The 19253-nt window shown below is 55.6% G+C and overlaps 1 protein-coding gene across 1 annotated transcript in view; it reads left to right on the top strand.

The window, feature by feature from the left end:
• Nucleotides 1-2278: 2278 nt before the first annotated feature.
• The window catches only part of LOC144943992 (uncharacterized), a 42119-nt gene continuing 25144 nt past the window's right edge, over nucleotides 2279-19253 (top strand). The window contains exons 1-3 of the mRNA XM_078871940.1: nucleotides 2279-2580; nucleotides 3689-3819; nucleotides 6095-7596. Coding sequence (XP_078728066.1) covers nucleotides 6151-7596 — 1446 coding nt within the window. The 5' untranslated portion in view covers nucleotides 2279-2580; nucleotides 3689-3819; nucleotides 6095-6150. The remainder of the gene's footprint in view (nucleotides 2581-3688; nucleotides 3820-6094; nucleotides 7597-19253) is intronic.

The following is a 19253-nucleotide window of genomic DNA, read 5'->3' as shown; positions in this document are numbered from 1 at the left end:
CTCACCAGACACCATACACGCACACTCACCACAGACACCACACGCACACACACCACCGTCCCCCCCCCCCCCACACAGACACCACACACGCACACTCACCACACACCTCACACACACACTCACCACAGACACCACACGCACACACACCACCGCCCCCCCCACACACAGACACCACACACGCACACTCACCACAGACACAACACAGACACCACACACGCACACTCACCACAGACACCACACACACCACACACACCACCGCCCCCCCCCACACAGACACCACACACGGACTCACCACGCACACCTCACACACTCACCACAGACACCACACCCCCCCCCACACACAGACACCACACACCACACCCACACAGGTATGTGTGGGTGGTCTCACACCTGCATAACTCGGGTGTTCACACAGACACAGGCGGGGCGAGAGAGCCATTAGCACGGTGCTGAAGTCCACGTGCGCCCTCCCAGACGCACGTAGGCCATGGCATGACGCGGATGGTGATAATAGTAGCGACGATTTGCGTGTGCCCCCCCCCCACCTTTATTGTCGACACGCCTTTGTCTCTCTCTCTCTCTCGGTGTTGATGCTACACCACGTACACACAGGCACAGCGCGTTGTGTTTTCGACCGAGAATTAAGGGGATGGCCAAAGACGAAGTTCGATCATCACTAGAAACACCGATGTCATCCGTGGTCGGTGTTCGCAGCTTTTGTCTCTTTTTATGATCGATAAACAAGATAACGAGGCTTGTCACACAAACACACAACTTGCACACACACACGAGCGCACTGGCGTTGTTGTTATATCAGCATCGTCCTGGTGTGCATTCTGGGACGGTGATGATCCAGCATCGTTTGTTTAAAGCAGGCGATGCTGGAATGACAAATATCAAGGCAAAAGGGACCCCTCCCCACACCCCGGATTGTAGCCTTGAACAGACTGTAGAGGGGGCAATTGCACACACGAGGGGGCTGTGTGTGGCCAGCAACGCGCCCGGCCGCATTCGAAGACGAACCACGTGCACTGGCGCACAGTCGTTTTGTTAAATCCACTGCTGGATGAGTGCCCCTCCCGAGAGGGGGTCGCTATCTGACCGAACTTCAAGCCACGATGGACGGTGGTGCGAGTTGAAGGGCGGATAGGGGCCGTCCATAAATGACGTCACGCGATTTAGGACGATTTTTGACCCCCCCCCCACACCCCCTTCGTCACACGGCGTCACAAAAAGTCAGACCCCCCACTCTCTCTCAAATATGACGTCACAAAGCTCTGCCCCCCCCCCCCAAAATAAAACATGCTTCAAATCGCTTTGAACTATTGTCATTGTAGTGCGTGTTTAACGTGGCGCTGCACTCTGATGTTGTAGGAGAAAAATGTATTAGAAAGTCTATTTAATTAAGTATAACGTGCTGTCTATATTAATTTAAAGTTGCGCATTTTGATGTGACGTCATATTTATCAAACCCCCCTCCCCCTCGTCACACATCGTCACAAATGTCTGACCCCCCCCCCCCCCAGGTGCGTGGCGTCATATATGGACGGTCCCATAGTACGGCACGGCAATGGATGTTGTTGTTGTTGCAATGTGTAACCCTTGCTGACAACATAACCTATAACACCTGTTGGTGTGCGATGATCCCCAGCCATCCCGATCGTTGATCGACGAACAAAAATCCCTCGCTCAGCCGTCTTCGAACGCGATGACGTCACCGCGCAACGGACGCCGCGGCGTGCGTCGTGACGTCACCGCGCAACGGACTCCACGGCGTGCGTCGTGACGTTCCTCGCGCAACGGACGCCGCGACGTGCTTCGTGACGTCACCGCGCAACGGACTCTGCGGCGTGCGTCGTGACGTCCCCGCGCAACGGACTCCGCGGCGTGCGTCGTGACGTCATCGCGCAGCGGACTCCGCGGCGTGCGTCGTGACGTCACCGCGCAACGGACTCCGCGGCGTGCGTCGTGACGTCACCGCGCAGCGGACGCCGCGGCGTGCGTCGTGACGTCACCGCGCAGCGGACGCCGCGGCGTGCGTCGTGACGTCACCGCGCAACGGACTCCGCGGCGTGCGTCGTGACGTTCCCGCGCAGCGGACGCCGCGGCGTGCGTCGTGACGTCACCGCGCAGCGGACGCGCGGCGTGCGTCGTGACGTCGCCGCGCAACGGACGTCGCGGAGTGCGTCGTGACGTCACCGCGCAACGGGCGTCACACGGAAGCGCTCGGCGTTTCACCTCCCAGCGGGAGGAGGAGGAGGGGGGGGAGACGCGGGGAGGCTCGGGGAGACACGGGGTGGGGGGGGACACACGGAGACACGGGGACACGGACAGACACACACACAGGCAGGGAAGAGAGAGGGAGACGCATACGCACAAGGCAGAGCGAGAGTCGGGAGACGACAGAGAGACGCGTGGCGAGGCAGACGTTGAGACACGCGCAGACACGTGGAGACACGTGGACAGACGGAGACACTTTGGGAGACCCCCCGGGGGGGGGGGGTGAGACGCGGACAGTCGGGACGGATCACACAGCGGGCGGAGTGAGAGACGGGGCGACAGGGAGATCCTGCCCCGGAGGCAAGTGACACGTGGCGAGACACGGACTCGCGGGGACACACGTTACACTCGGAGATACTGGCAGGAGGCGGCTTGAGGGAGGGTGGTGGGGGAGGGTGGTGAGGGTGGTGGGGGAGGGTGGGGTGGGTGGTGAGGCTGGGGTGGGTGGTGTGGGTGGTGAGGGTGGTGTGGGTGGTGAGGGTGGTGAGGGTGGTGTGGGTGGAGAGGGTGGTGAGGGTGGTCAGGGTGTTGAGGGTGGTGTGGGTGGTGAGGGTGGTGTGGGTGGTGTGGGTGGTGAGGGTGGTGTGGGTGGTGAGGGTGGTGAGGGTGGTGTGGGTGGTGAGGGTGGTGTGGGTGGTGAGGGTGGTGAGGGTGGTGTGGGTGGTGAGGGTGGTGAGGGTGGTGTGGGTGGTGAGGGTGGTGAGGGTGGTGTGGGTGGTGAGGGTGGTGTGGGTGGCGAGGGTGGTGTGGGTGGCGAGGGTGGCGAGGGTGGCGTGGGTGGCGTGGGTGGCGAGGGTGGCGAGTGTGGTGTGGGTGGCGTGGGTGGTGAGGGTGGCGTGGGTGGCGTGGGTGGCGAGGGTGGCGTGGGTGGCGAGGGTGGCGTGGGTGGTGAGGGTGGCGTGGGTGGTGAGGGTGGTGAGGGTGGTGTGGGTGGTGAGGGTGGTGTGGGTGGTGAGGGTGGTGAGGGTGGTGTGGGTGGTGACGGACAGAGACGTGCGAGCACACGGGGTGGCGAGCAGGTCGGAGACCAGGCAGTGGGCAAGGCAGAGGGGCGGGTGGAAGGGCAGGTGGCAGGGCAGGAAGGGCAGGTGGAGGGGCAGACGAGCATAGCGGGTGACAGGAAGGGCTCGTTGGGCAATTTGGGGGGTTGGTATTTTTGCCCACTCACCCCCCCAAATTTTCGGCCCCTTCATTGCCGGCGGCCCAACGTCAATGGCAATCTCAAAGTAAACATCAGCGGTGTTTATCCCGAGTGGAGTAAGGCGTGGTGTGGGGGTGGTCAGGGCTGGCCACCACCACCACCTCCACCACCAACCAACCCAGCATCCCATTCCTCCCGTGTCGCGAGTTTATTTCGGTGTTTGGGGGTGGCTTGATTGCTGCTCTGTTTCGTCAACGGTGTTTTTAGAGTTCCATCGCCCCGGCATGGAATCGGATCGTCGGAGTGGGCCACCTCGGTGCGTGAAGAAGAAGACGATGACGACGATTGCTGGGCAAGAGAAGATGTGAACGTGCGGATAAAGCGTCTCAACGATTGTCGTGAGTTTCTGAACGTAATATGATGTGGATTAGAATAAGGTTGTTTTTTTTTGGGGTTAGATCGCGTACGTATAAATGTTGTGTTGTAACCCTCCACACCACCCGACACGGCCAGTAAGGTTTGTCACGTAAACGACACGTGCCAATTAGTTACACACTTCAGCGTTGGAGAGTTAAATCCGCAATATTTGTGATAATATGGTTATTGATAGCACGCAATGGTGTGCACATTGTTCATAATGACAAGTACAGTAAGTGTATACGTGTGTACATGATACCCGTGTGTGCCGCAGTTGCCACGCTCTAAATTTTGACTTAAAATAACACAACGCATTCGGCAATAACCTTTGCGTGCGGCCTTAAACGACGTTCCAGGCAGTCGCCCTTCTTCATAGCACACAAACGAGATGGTCCGTTGCGCGAAACGTCGCCCACCACGTATTGCCTTTCTCTTGATGCTAGTGTTACGGACGAATGTTTTGACGTTTTATGTTAATTGTGCACCACTGCCAACGCAGTTTCGCCAAATGATTTGTTTGATTTCTATTCGGTTGTGTTTTTTAAAACTCAAATTTCTATTTGCTTAGTTGTACTTTTGCGCAATTGATTTTTGTAATTTTTGTTGGCCTAGGTCACACTTGCAAATGAGACTATCCTCGTCGCTTTAATTTTTGAACCTGGTTATACAAAGTAAAATCGTGTACTACCATCCCGTTGCCTAGTAACATATCCTTGAAGCACAGAGTGTGTTCGGAGCGGGAGCTCAATTCCTGTGTGCTAGTTACACGTAAATACACGATGTCAATCATCATCATTGAGCCATTGCCTATCCGCTACTGGATGATAAAATTGCCACCGCCGTCGCCAGCCGTTAGGTCCTGCGATTCCACAATCCGCATTGCTCCTGCACGTGCGCTCATCTCATCGCTCCATCTCCGCGGCGGTCGTACTGCCAGGCGCGTTTTCTCCTCCGGCTGCCATTCTGTCAGCGGCCTCGTCCATATGTCATCTTCTTCCCTTGTCGCCGCGATGTGTTCGTTCATGCCCCAGGCCGTCTCCTTATTTAAGCTTGAACATTCAGTTTCTGACTTGTTCAAACCCAAAATAACAATACTAAGATGGTTAGACATTTTAGGTCATTGGTTTTTATTTTTAACTGGCTCAAATTGCATTGGTCCGCACGTAACTCATCGGGCGGTGCAACTGCGAGCTGGAGGGGACTTGTCCAGGAAACAAGTTTCACGATGTAAACTTTTGTATGGCCTTCCCTTTGAGTGACCACCGCGCCACCTTTAGAAGACGTTGTAAAGTGTGAGGCTAAGACTAACGCTGCCCTTCTCCCAAATGGTCTTATCAGCGGAGTAACTTAATCAGAACATCAACAATAGGCGCCACATCTCCTTCACGAATGGAAGATTAAAGACAACTTTAGTGCGATTGTGTCCATGCAACCCAAACTATGGTCCCAAATGGTATACCACTGGAGTCCGCGCTCCTTTAACTGGGGAGAGGAACAGCAAAACTGGACGAACCGCCCCTCCTGAAGCCCTCTCGTCGTAGCCAGCAGACTTCGACATTGCCAGTTAGTCCCCGAACGCATTTTTCTGCCTTTCGCAAAAAACACCATCGTGGAGTAGCGACCGAGTGTGCAGGCGGTGCAACTGCACCGGGGTTCACTAGGCCCAAGGTGGGGCCGGATGCTGGGCTACAAAGAGGGACACGGTGGGGGGGGTGAGGGGGGTGGAATGTGGGAAATTGTGCATGGGTGGGGGGGGAGGACCTTTTTTTCCTTGAGCCAGGGCCCATGTCAACCACATTTTTGCACAGTGGATTTATGAGTGAGCCCTTCTAGTCTCTGTGACCAACATTATTTACGTCACATGACTGGCAGACTTGACTCAGAGATGGGACAGGTGAAGTTTATTTATAATGCAGAGTGTGCGAGCCCAGGCTCAGAGTTGCAAACGCTGTATAATTCACAGCCCTTTGTCAATCCACTGCTGGATGGCTGGATGAGGGACTCCCCATGTCCTGTCTCTCGTGGGGGGTTGTGTTGACCATACTTCACCACACTGGTTAGTGTAGATTGGTGAAGGCTTGTGGGGTGAGGTAGCAGGACTGGTTCAGTTATCACCAATGTCAGCTGTGACTGGGAGTGGAACTCGTGCCACTGGGTTCGTAGAAAAGTTCGCTAACCGCTGCTCCCCATTACACACACACACATGTACGTACACACATGCCCACACACACATACACATGCATCCCGTACGCCCAGGGGGCGAGTGGCCTGGGCGAGTGGTGGAGCTGTCATCGTCAGCACCGGCGTGCTGAATGGAGGGCGGCCACCAGTGCGGGGCCGAGTTCCTGCACCTGGGCACCGCGCGGGACTTCTCGCTCGTCAGGAGGCCTCGTCCCAGGCAGATCCTCGTGGGGGCCTTGTGCCGGCGCGACGAGGCCATGCAGGGGCTGAGGAACATGGGGGTGGCCGATGAGGTGGTGGAGGAAGAGGCGGAGGAGATGGTGGAAGAGGAGGCGATGGAGGAGATGATGGCCAGCGGTGTTGGCAGTGGTGACGGTGCTACTCGTGAGGGTGATGATGATGGTGGCCGCGGTGACACCTCTTCCACTTCTACTGCTCCAGTCGTTGCCGGTACTGCTGCTGCTGCTGCAGCTACTACCGCTGCTACGGTGTCTCCTGCGGTTGCCGAGGATGCTGCCACTGCAGCTGCCTGCGCAATTCCACCGCCAGCCGTTGCTAGCGCAGGGGGGTGGTCGTGCGACGGCGGACTGTGCGACGGCGGACCGTGCGACGATGGATCGGCCGGAGGCGGCGGGAGGGTCGATCATTCGCAATTCGTCCCGCACGGCGCGAGCGGGATGACGAGAAACTTCTCCGACAACCGCCTGGACGGGGAGCTGTTCGCGGGCAACCTGGCCCTGCTTCACGCCAGCCGCCTAAAGCGCGTCGCCTCGGCCCCGCAGTGCGGCAGCCAGGGAATGATGCAGACGCTGGCCGGCATCGCGCCCAGCCTGCCTCCCTTCCCGGCCAGCCCCCAGCAACAACAACAACAACATCATCAGCAACAGCAGCAGGAACTCCTTGGCCAGAACCAACATCAGCAGCAGAAGCAGCAACAGTCGGTGTCTTCATGCGAACGTTCTGAATCTGACCTGGATTCAAACCTAGACCTTCATGGTCAGCCCCAAATTAGCAATCACCTCCTTCACACGCAGCAGCAGCAGAACACGGGGAGGAACGACACTGCAGACAATCAAGAGCCAGGTGTCGGAGTAGGAATTGGAGGTGGCAGATTGGGTGTAGGATTAGGAGGTGTAGGTATAGGAGTTGCAGTTGGACCTCCCAGAACCAACACCAGCACCAGCTGCAGCAGCAACAGCAACAACAGCAGCAACAGCAGCAACAGGCGCCAGCTGGGCCCCCTGCACCGGCGGCCGCCGCGCGAGCTGGCGCTGCATTACCTGTCACCCTGCATGGAGAAGCACGGCATCTGCGTGGTGGACCGCTTCCTGGGCGCCACGCTGGGCGACTCGGTGCTGGCGCAGGTGTGCTCCCTGCACGCCGGCGGGCGCTTCCGCGATGGCCAGCTGGTGAGCCCGCGCCGCGACTCGGCCGTCATCCGCGGGGACAAGATCGCGTGGGTGGAGGGCCGCGAGCCTGAATGCGACATGATCGGCGTGCTGCTGAGCCGCATGGACGAGCTCATCCTGCACTGCCAGGGCCGCCTGGGCCGCTACAACATCAACGGGCGCACCAAGGTAATGTGGCGGCGGCGGCGGTGGCGGTGGTGGCTCATGTCCGTGACTTGCTGCGCCGCCCACGATGTAGCGGGTTACGCGCGGAGAGAGCGGGGAGGGGAAGCGGAGAAAGGAAGCGATCTCAATATTGGACCACGGAGCTTGGGAAATTGTTGTTCGCGCCGGTTCCTGTCGCCTTCCCCGCTTGTCCGTGGTTTCCTATGCCTCTTAATCGATCTCTCTACTTCTCTCTACGTATGTTGAACTTCTTTTGCACCGTACGTAGCCAACCGCGCTAAAATATTCTAAAGGATAATTTTTTATTTATTGGTCGCTCTGGGTGGCACTGCCGACGTGTCGATTGGAATCGGTTTCTCGCGCTCGTGACGCATTCGCGCGTCGAATGCTGTGCACCGATTCGCCGGCTCGCAGCATTCGACGTATAGCTGTAGGCGTGGGGTACGCGTGAATCCTACAGCCACTCGGGGTGCAGCCGTTCACCACAACTTGAATCCCAATCACGATCTTGAATAGCGACATTTTATAGACACTCCTGGGGGGATGAGGTGGGGTCAATTATTACATCCCTAATAATCCCGCTGTACCAGGTAGCTTTTTATGGCTGAGTTTGACCTATGGGAGGCCCAGACTAGATTCAGAATCCACTTTACCCCTGATGTACATTATGGCCTGGGATCGAATCTGGGTCCTATAAAGAATGTAGCTCTTTGCCCAAACCGCCTATCACCAACGCTAGAAATACAAAGGTCGACAGGCATGCAAAGCGACCAGGCCCAGTTCCCCCTTGCTTGGCATGCCCTGCTTAAACCCGTGCCTTATCAAGACAGCTCAGTGGGAGGCAGGCCTTCATCCAGGAGGGGATTGACCATGGCTGGTAATGATGTAACGATCATGATGACGACGAGGACAATAATATCTTGAACTTGCGTCCTCGGGACAGCTCGGTGGAAGGCAGGACTGGCGGGCAAGTGGGCGAGCGTGCGCGGTATCTGCGCGTGCCATAGGGAGACCTTTGGCTGCCCGATATCACTATTACTCCTCTCCCACGCATGTAAAGGGCTCCATAAATACCCGGTAATGTGCATTCCGCAAGCGGTGAGGAGCGGCTCGTTGCGTCCGCGGGCGGAGAAATCCCCGCAACTGGTGCGGCGCACCCACCCTGACCCTGCCTCCTGAAAGCAGACAAAAAAAACCCGTAAGCCACGTCCCAGTGTGACACGGCCGATGATGCCGATGACATCACCGAGGCCTGTTGGTCACCTCCCGTCCAGCGGCACAAGTGCGAGACTTTTGCAGGGCCGAGCATTGTTAGCGAGCGCCTGTGAAAGCCAACGCCAGCACAACGTGCCCGGCCGCCTTTGTCTTCCCAGTGCTGATTGTCTGCACCCCGCACCAGGTGCTCGTGCAGGGAGGGGACCCATATATCACTCAGCCACCGATGTTAGCCATGACCAGGAATCGGAACGCGGGTGGCCAGGTTCGACAGCAGGCAGCGCGCTCGCCTCTGCGGTGACACTGCCACCCCCTTCCCCCATACGAAGACGAGCAGTGGCAATTTAATAATCGAAGCTACGTTTCTCGCACACACATACATACACACACATACACACACACGCATACACACGCTATTGACCTTGAGTCAGAAGCTCCACATGATGGCGTGTTGAAAAATGTCACATGGCAATTGATGGATAGGGAAACCCTTAACGTTTCAGAGCATGAGAATGGACAAAGTTAACCTCTTGGCTTATCGCAGTTCCACGATGGATGATTCGTTTAAGTTGATCTACAGTATGCGTCCACTTTGTTTACTTTTGTGTATTGGCAGCGATGGCAGAGTGCAGTGTACTAATTGCTGCGCCACCGCTCGATGCCCTTGTTATCCCGAATGTGATAAATATGCTGAAATGAAAGCACCAACTTTTTCGAATTTTGTGCCAATTTTTTTTTTACGAAAATGTTATCTCCAAACATCACCGCTGGTGAGACAAAGGGGGGTGGGGTGCTGGTCGCACCTTCCCCTCAAGCAGTCAAGTGCTGTTCCTAATAGGTGCTCGCTAATGGCGCTTGTCTCACTAGTCCGTATGGTTACATTGGGGATGATGTGTTTTGTGTGTGTGAGCGTGGTGTGTTTATACTGGGAGGGGGGGGGGCGGTGGTGCTGTGGTTAGTGTGCTGCGCTGTGAACCCGACGAACCGAGTTCGTTTTCGCTCGCGGCCCAAATCGGTGACGATTATCTGAACAGGTCCCTGGCCTATGCTAGGTCGACTCAGCCTTAAATGTGTACCGGGTGTGGTGCGTTAACTTCAGGACTGGGTGAAAAAGGGGATCGGGTGTGTTTGCCTGGCCATAACCACCACCTCGTGTCCCGTGCCGGCCTTCATCGGTGCTTGCTCACAGCACTCGCTCACAGCACTTGCCCCCACAGTCTATTGAAGGCCATATAGGGGGATCTTTGTTTTTGTGTGTGTATGGTGCGTACAAGTTTGAGGGATCTTTGGCAGTCTTGCATAAACGAGGCAGACATACTTTACCACCATCGTCGTTATTAATAACAAACATTGGTGCGTTAGAACTGAACAAATATATAAATATATGGCAGGGGTGCAGCGATTCATGTACCTACCCGTTTATGAATATCGATCTGATGATGCTGTTATGGGATCGTGTCACTCCTCCAGCTCGCCATCAGACAAAGACGGTCACCGCATCGCGCGTTTTCAGATGCGTTTCTGCGGCCGTCTGGAACGCTCTTCCCACCGATATTAGGAAGCCCCTGGATCTATGCTCTCTTAAATGCAGATTTAAAATTCATTTCTTTGGAACTGCTTTTTGTTTAGTTTGTTGTCCTACCCCCGCACCTCCGATTAGCACGGTTGCCTTCGTATGGTGCGAAAGAAGTTCAACATTCAGTACAGACGAACTACCGCTCCGGAACATCAAACCGGCAACCGCTGGATTCGCGGAGCATCTTAAATACGACCGCGTCTCCAGACACTGCACGACATGAATGTGCTTATTGAGATCGTTTTGACAAGTAATTTTCTTTAAAAAATATTATTGTTGTTACAAGTTAACGTTTCAGGCATTGTCCGATCATCCATCTGAACGGAGGATCGTTGTATAGAAGTTGGGGGGGGGGAGTGGGTGTGAATTTTCCTCCCCCCGCGTGCGCACGTGCGCGCGTACGTGTGTGCGCGCGTATTTTCCAAATTTGCAGCCGTGTTTGTTTAAAGCGTTTAACAAGGTAGTAATGGTGGGGGTCTGTGCGTAAGAGGACGGAAAGGGATGGGATGCAGAGCCAGCTTTGGGTGGCGGTGGGGGGGCCTGGCAGGGAGGAAAGAAGGAATGGGAGGAGGGGGAGGGAGCCCTGGTTTCTAGGGTCATTTGAGGATCCCCCAATATCTTCCGGCTTTCAAGTTGTTCCGTGTGTGTGGGACGTGGTGCGCGTGTTTTTTGTGCAGTTTTTTTTGTCGTCGCACAAGGCAAGCTACGAAGCAGACGGGAACGCGTTCGATCCCCTACCGTGACCAACATCATCGCCAAATATCAGAACTGAGCCTGGGGCCTCCCCTTAAATGAGTACCTGGCGCAGTGTGCAAAAACATCAGAGTGGGGGGGCGGGGGAGAAAAAGGTGGACGGGTGTGGCTCTGGCCACACTGCCCCCCTCGTGAGCCGTGCCAACCTTAATAGGTGCTGCTCACTCAACAGCGCTTGCACCAACAGTCTGCGTAGGCTACCCCGGGCTATGTTTGTGCTTTTCGTGTGCAGCTATGTTATGGAGCCACCTGTGTTGGTGTGTGTGTAGCTTCGCGGTGAGCGCGCTGCGCTACGAACGCGATTCCCGCTCACGGCCAAAACCAGTGACGATTTTCTGAACCGGTCCTGGGCCTCCCCTAGGTCGACTCAGCCTCAAATGAGTACCTGGTGCGGTGTGTAAACATCGCCACAAGGGAGCCAAAGGCGGTCGGGCGTGGTGCTGGCCACTCACCTCCTCGTGTACCGTTGCGGCCTTCATAGGTGCTCGCTAACAGCACTTGCCCCAAGAGTCTGTTGAGGCTATACTGGGGGGGGGATCTTTGTCTTTGTGTACAAATCGGATTGTCGCCATCTCTGGATTGTGACAAATCACGGGGGGGGAGGGGAATTGTTGCAAATTCGGAAGGTTTGGACGGCGCCCGTGTTGCGAGAGCGATGGGCGACGTCGATGCCTCCACTCACCCGGAAAGGTTTCACTTCATGCCCGGCACTCACGTTGACACGCTTGGCAAATTCCTTCCTCTGTTCTTTTCGCGAGGACGGCAACCGAAGTGTCCCAGAGAACACCCACGCGTTCGAGTGGCCGCCACTCAAGGATCCATGCGGACTGGCTCAAAGAGCTCAGTTGCTCCTCCGATTGGCACGGTTGGCTACGTACGGTGCAAACGAAGTTCAGCATGCGTTGCAGCTCTTCGCCGCAACTCCCCATCCCTGATACCAATTATTCGGAGCAAACACTCCGCGGCACGTTGATGAATTGCCGAAAATCTCTGTTCACGATTTGACTCGGGTTGATTTACGTTCTTTTATCGCATCGCGGTGAATTGTAGCGCCTCTAGTGGTGGCCAAAGGGTTGACATGAAACCGTTGCACGTAACGTGTGTGCGTGCAACGCTGCTGGATGAGGCCCTCTCCATGCCGTGTGGGTCATGGGAGTTGTTTGACCATACTTCACCACACCTGTCAGTGTGGGCTGGCGAAGAATAGGGGAGCATGGACGTTAGAGCAAGGTATGGTACAACATTGGATTTTGCTGCACTGCCCTAGGCAGCAGCAGCCTATAGCAACCTGTTTTATGCAAGGTAATCACCCATCCAAGTGCTTTCCAGGCTCAAGCCTGCTTAGCCTGTGAGAATTGACGAGACTGGGGTACGGGTGATTTCCCCTGGGGCACACATCGAAAAATATCACCTCTTTCACGCGCGGTTCGATGCATTTACCGTGAGCTTAGAAATCCATATCAATCGACGAATTCAATGCATCGTTTCGCTGCTGCCAGTGACTGGTTTAAGTCTGAGCTGATCTCAAGGTGGCCCAGGCCAATTGAGTTTTTTGTTTATTCAGAAGGCACTTGTGGCGGCTGGTGCCGTGTTTACGTCATGGCTAGCAATCGAACCCCGGTCGCCAGGTTCACTGTCGCGGTGCAATAACTGCTGTGACGCCAACAACTGCAACTCACTAACACACCCCTACCGCGGTAGACTGCCCTACTAAATACGGTGCCAGAGACCAGTAACCTGGCGACACCCAAGATCGATTCCCGGCCATGGCTAACGTCAGTCGTGAGTGGAATCTGAACGGGTCCCGTACACTTTTCCAGGTCACCAACCCGCACTGAATTGTGGTCAAACAACCTCCACAGCCAGCACTGCATGGGGAGGCCTTCATCCAGCAGTGGATTGACAAAGGGCTGTGAAACGTCACACCGTCATCCCATCATCCAGTTAACTCATCAACCAATGGCCCCATAATCCCATGGGCCCATCATTGCATCATCCCGTCACCCGATAAAACCCCACATCATCCCATAAACTGATCTCCACATGAAGCCATCATCCCCATTACTCCATCATCCCATCGTCTCATTATCCCATGATCCTATCAGCCCATCATCCGACCAACCAATCTCCTTCTGGGAAGGAGTTGGGGGTGGGTGGATTGTAAGGTCATGGGCGTACGGATGCTAACCTTTACCCTCGGGACTCCAGGGCGTAGGGCCCATCCTCCGCTATCTATTTATACCACAACAATGGGAAAACCTCGTGACAACAACACATGCATGCTCGCAAATCTGGGAGGGCACTGATGCGCATTCATCGTCAATACAGCCATTGGATTGTTGGCCGATTATGGGTGACTTTGTCCCTTGTCATAGAAATGTGTAATTTCAATAGCTATGTTTGGATCTGTCACAGTTAATCCACAGCACAGATTATATATCATTGTCTCTCGGATAAAGCGAGAGTTTACTGTATTGAGTCTGGAAAGTCTCCATCGATGTTCAAGACTCATTTTCAGCTGGCATTTGCTTTGGGATGTTTGGCCAGTTGAGTGTTTTTGTTGGAGATGAAACCAAAGTGCCCAAGAGAAAACCCACAGGTACAAGAGAAGCACGCTCAAGCGCAGCTACACACACAGCCTGTTGATATCCTACTTGCTGCGCTGTCCCCCATCTCATTGCACTGCAGGTATTCTTATCGGGGAGCGGTGGCGCAGTGGTTAGAGCACTTCGCTCTGAACCCGTATTTAATTACCGATCACCACCAATATATTGCAACCGGTCTTTGGCTTCCCCTAGGTCGACTTAAATGTGTACCTGGTGCAGTGTGTAAACAATATCAGCGCTCGGGAGGCAACGGCGGCCAGGCGTGGTGCTGGCCACCCACCCCCTTGTGTGCCTTGCCGGCCTTTAAAGGCGCTCGCTAACAGCACTTGCCCCCAAACGTATAGCCTCTGTTAAAGGCTATGTAGGGGGGTATTTGTCTTTGTCATTCTCATAAAGCATTTTCACCATGAGTTCAGCGCAAAACGATAGGTTGTTTACAAATGAAGGCCGATAAAGATTTCACGTTTCAGCGAACGTCGTGCGGATGCTATCGGTCGCCGTGGATTCAGACGCCGACATTCTGAAGCCAGACTCGGTCGCAGTTGAGCACGGTCATATAACGATCTGCCCCCCCCCCCGTGCGATTAAAGCGTCAATTCGTATTTGTTTGTCAACACGGTGGTGAATGTAGCGCTGTTATCCGTAATCTTTAGTCAGTTGGCTCCACGGCAATAGGTTCCGGCCTTTGTGGTGTAATGGTCAGCACGCTGAACTTGCAAGTCAGAGCCTCCGGTTGGATTCCATCTGCCCACTTTGCAGTTAAAATGATCATGAAAATTTCACAGATCCCTCGCTGCCTCTGTCCACCCAGCAGTATAAATGAGTAACAACCACAGTGGGGTTAAAGTATGGGTACTTCAACCTCTTGCAAGCTGTAATGGTTAAGGTTTAGTGGATTAAACATCGATTAATACCGTATTCTCTGGAAAATAAGCAAACATTCCAAGCAGAACCAGGGATGTAATTGCCGTGGGTGTAATGAGTATCACGCTGGGATTTCACAATCCACACAGAGGTCGCCTGGTTCGATTCCATCTCCAAGCGGCGCGGAATTTGAAACAACAGTGCACGTTTGTCAAGTCCCCTTTGCCCCCCCCCGTCTCTGTCCACCCAGTAGCAGTGGCAATGAGTTGGCTATGGTTAAGTCGAATACCACTCAAGTGCTCCCTCTAGTGGATGCCCTTCTGCCAGCAGTGGGGTGAGCGAGGCATTGCAGGGCTGCACCTTTACGTTTTACCACGGCTATTGCTTTGAACGCCGCAATAAAAGGCCGCAGTGCCCTGGAACCTCAAGCGCTGTGCATTTTTTCAGAAACTGGGCCTCGTCAAAGTTGTCACGTACATTTGAACATTTTCTTGTACGGCGGCCAGAATCGGCAGCTGTTCGCAAACGCTCTCAGCGGCCACGAGCACCGCGCATTAGTCATTCCGTGGCGAGAGCGGTGAGTAAGTGTTTCGCGAGTTTGAAGTCGGAAGGGACTTGAGGAAGTTGCGTGGGTGCTGTTTGCATGAAAGCATTCGTTGAACGTCGTCATTGTTGTCCTTGTCAGAAGCCGTGCTCAATCCACCGCTGGGTGAAGGCCCTCCCCAAACTGTTGCCATCGCTCACGGTCCCGCGATGTAGTAGTCTATCTAGCGGCTGCACTTCAAGATTATTTCATCGCTACCTCTCCACCCCACCCCCGACCCCGTGGACGCGTGACCTCAAGCGCATAACCTCTCAACTCTTGACCACCGTCCGTTGTCCTCTGGAGCGACGTGTCCACCCTAAGTCGTCATTCCATGGATATTACATGCGTGTGTCTTCTGATATCGGCGGGTATAGCAGCTTTACCCATGCTGAGTGATTGCTTGTTTAAGAGTTGATCCTTTTTAATTCATTATTTGTTGGCTTCGGGGAAAGACTTTTTGGCAATGGCTTGGGGAGGCCATCCAGTAGTCGATTGATCATATGACTGATAATGATATCTTATACGTTTTGGTTTCCCGTAACCGCTCCATGTACGTGTATGCGTGTACGGATAGATAATTGGACACGCAACTTTTTCTAATGGTTTCTGTTGAAAACATTTGCATATCTGAGTTCCACACAGACATAACATTTAAGGAAAAACAAGTAAATCGTTGTACTGCAGTTGTAAATGTTTGCAATTTTTTTTAATATCATCTAAATGCTATTCATAGCATCTTAAGATGCTGAACAGGCAGGGATTCACTTTAGCCGGGTTTGTCCGGGTCAGCGACCCAGAAAATAGCTCAACACCCAGTACAGCACATCCAGTAAGCCTGCAGCTATGGCCTGTGGCTACGACTACTACGAGTCCCGTGCCGTGAGGAATTAAACCCAGTGCACGGGGAAACCATAAAAACAAAGATAACGCTAACGGGCGTAAAACTGAAGCAATAAAACTAAAACACCAATCGAGACGCAGCTTCGTGACTCAAGCCTCTACCTCCGTCGCAACCCACGCAGATGCTTTTATAGTACTGTAATACAGTGAAAATAATGCCCCTGATTCAACGAGGAAAGCCTGGCTAAAGAGTCTACGGATCCTATTTTGACAATTATCTGTGCATTTTCCTGTTATCCGCACGAAGACCGTCGATAATAGGAACACGGCAATTATTTCGCCATTGGATCCATGGATAATAGATTCCTATAATTTATGTTTATTTCTCATACCCACAAAAAGCAGGGCTAATAGAAAGGTCCGAGGATCGATGTGGGGCATTACAGGAAGATCTATTTAGCTAAATAATAATCACAATAATACTGGCATTCCCTTTATTCACCCAGGATAAGCCTCACTGAGTCTCAACACATTTATGAGGGTCCTGCTACATTAGGATGTCCGGCCAATTCCATGTGTGAGACTTTGTCTTAATGTTGAAGGAAACCGGGAATCCTGGAGAAAACCCTCCACTCAAACGGCGAAGTGAGTTGACACGCGAATAGACGGGGCATGTCTCTGTAACGTACTTGATGTTATTGACAAGACTTGATGCAGTTGTGGTGAGAAGGTGCTGGTGAGGACAGGGCTTAGTTAGACCAGATGTGGGGTGATGCCCGGCAGCGGTGAGCAGGTATAGCAGAGGTCGCAACCGGGTACCCGATACCCGTACCCTACCCGATACCCGCCTACCCGTACCCGGCCGGGTACGGGTACGGGTAGCCGTTTGCGACCCTGGTGCGGCCGGGTACGGGTAGGACGTGAGTCACTGGTGAGTAACTGTTTGTCACTCATTTCGGGTAGGGTACGGGTAGGGAACGGCTACCCATTTGCGACCCTGGTGCGGCCGGGTACGGGTAAGGAATCAAAACCCGTTTGCGACCTCTGAGGTATAGTCATGAGAATGTCTGATGAGGATAATATGATGGTGAGGGATTAGGTTGCGAGGAGGTCTAACGAGGACATATTTTGTTGATGTAAAGAATGCTGGTGAGGTCTGGTGGTGAGGATTTGGAGCGCTGAGAACTTCTTGTGAGTCAGCAGAGCCTCGCGGTGAGGCCTCGTGCTGAAGGGATCTCGTGAGGACACATTGACCTCCCCAAGAGATGATTGCTTGGTGGTGTGGTGAGGAGGTACTGCTTTGTCAGAAGTTCTCGCCTCATGTTCACTCAAATAACACTGCCCTAAAACTGGAAATGTATATCAAAAATAGGTGATGTTTCAGGCGCTGGCCCGTTCTTCCTAGAAATGAAGTATTATTGACGAACGTATTTGACTTTTTCATATTAGTTGTCCTTCCCCCGCACCTCCGATGAGCACGGTTGGCTACGTACGGCTCGAAAGAAGTTCGGCGTACATACGCGCACGTACTGCCAACGCAGTACTATCACTACGATGGCGACTTAATGGGGGTCTGTTGGCGAGGGGGGTCTGGATCGTGCAGCCGAGCGGTCTGGTGATAAGAGCATCTCGACGGGCAGACGCATTTCACCAGAACCCCCCCCCCCCTCTTCGTAGCGCTTTCCTTCCCAAACCGGCAGACCGCCGATTTGACCGGGACGAGAGATAGATATGACCGGGGCGAAAAGAGACGCAAGCACACACACACGTGAAAAAAAAAACATTCTCCAGCCACGGGTGAGGAGGGATGCGAGGTCATTGATACGAGGGCGGGGGCAGAGGGGGCCCGGAGTTTGGGTGGTGAGGAGATTGGACGAGGGAGCTGGGTGGAGCGTGGGGGGGGGAGGTCATTGCCGGTGAACACGGAGAGTGCAGAAGCTCACGATCGTCACGTAGTCCCCTGTTATTGAAATAGCCGTGGGTTCCGGGTAAGGGCGTGCGGGTGTGCGTGGGGGGTTTGCTGCGTGTGTGGGGAGGGATGCGGTGGAAGGGGGGGGCGGTAGTGGTGTGGTAGAGGGGGGAGTGGTGGGGGGGGGAGTGGTGAGGGGGGGAGTGGTGTGGTAGGGGGAGGGAGTGGTGTGGCGGGGGGGGGAGTGGTGTGGCAGAGGGGGGAGTGGTGTGGTGGGGGGGGGGAGTGGTGGGGGGGGAGTGGTGGGGGGGGGAGTGGTGTGGTAGGGGGGGGAGTGGTGGGGGGGGGAGTGGTGGGGGGGGGAGTGGTGGGAGGGGGGGGAGTGGTGGGAGGGGGGGGAGTGGTGGGAGGGGGGGGAGTGGTGGGAGGGGGGGGAGTGGTGGGAGGGGGGGGGAGTGGTGGGAGGGGGGGGATTGGTGGGAGGGGGGGGAGTGGTGTGGGAGGGGGGGGAGTGGTGTGGGAGGGGGGGGAGTGGTGTGGCAGGGGGGGGAGTGGTGTGGCAGGGGGGGGAGTGGTGTGGCAGGGGGGGGAGTGGTGTGGCAGGGGGGGGAGTGGTGTGGCAGGGGGGGGAGTGGTGTGGCAGGGGGGGGAGTGGTGTGGCAGGGGGGGGAGTGGTGTGGCAGGGGGGGGAGTGGTGTGGCAGGGGGGGGAGTGGTGTGGCAGGGGGGGGAGTGGTGTGGCAGGGGGGGGAGTGGTGTGGCAGGGGGGGGAGTGGTGTGGCAGGGGGGGGAGTGGTGTGGCAGGGGGGGGAGTGGTGTGGCAGGGGGGGGGAGTGGTGTGGCAGGGGGGGGAGTGGTGTGGCAGGGGGGGGAGTGGTGTGGCAGGGGGGGGAGTGGTGTGGCAGGGGGGGGAGTGGTGTGGCAGGGGGGGGAGTGGTGTGGCAGGGGGGGGAGTGGTGTGGCAGGGGGGGGAGTGGTGTGGCAGGGGGGGGAGTGGTGTGGCAGGGGGGGGAGTGGTGTGGCAGGGGGGGGAGTGGTGTGGCAGGGGGGGGAGTGGTGTGGCAGGGGGGGGAGTGGTGTGGCAGGGGGGGGAGTGGTGTGGCAGGGGGGGGAGTGGTGTGGCAGGGGGGGGAGTGGTGTGGCAGGGGGGGGAGTGGTGTGGCAGGGGGGGGAGTGGTGTGGCAGGGGGGGGAGTGGTGTGGCAGGGGGGGGAGTGGTGTGGCAGGGGGGGGAGTGGTGTGGCAGGGGGGGGAGTGGTGTGGCAGGGGGGGGAGTGGTGTGGCAGGGGGGGGAGTGGTGTGGCAGGGGGGGG

Source organism: Lampetra fluviatilis, chromosome 33 (genome assembly GCF_964198595.1).
Source record: "Lampetra fluviatilis chromosome 33, kcLamFluv1.1, whole genome shotgun sequence".
In the NCBI taxonomy this organism is placed as follows: Eukaryota; Metazoa; Chordata; class Hyperoartia; order Petromyzontiformes; family Petromyzontidae; genus Lampetra; species Lampetra fluviatilis.
This window is presented reverse-complemented; position numbering and strand designations above follow the sequence as displayed.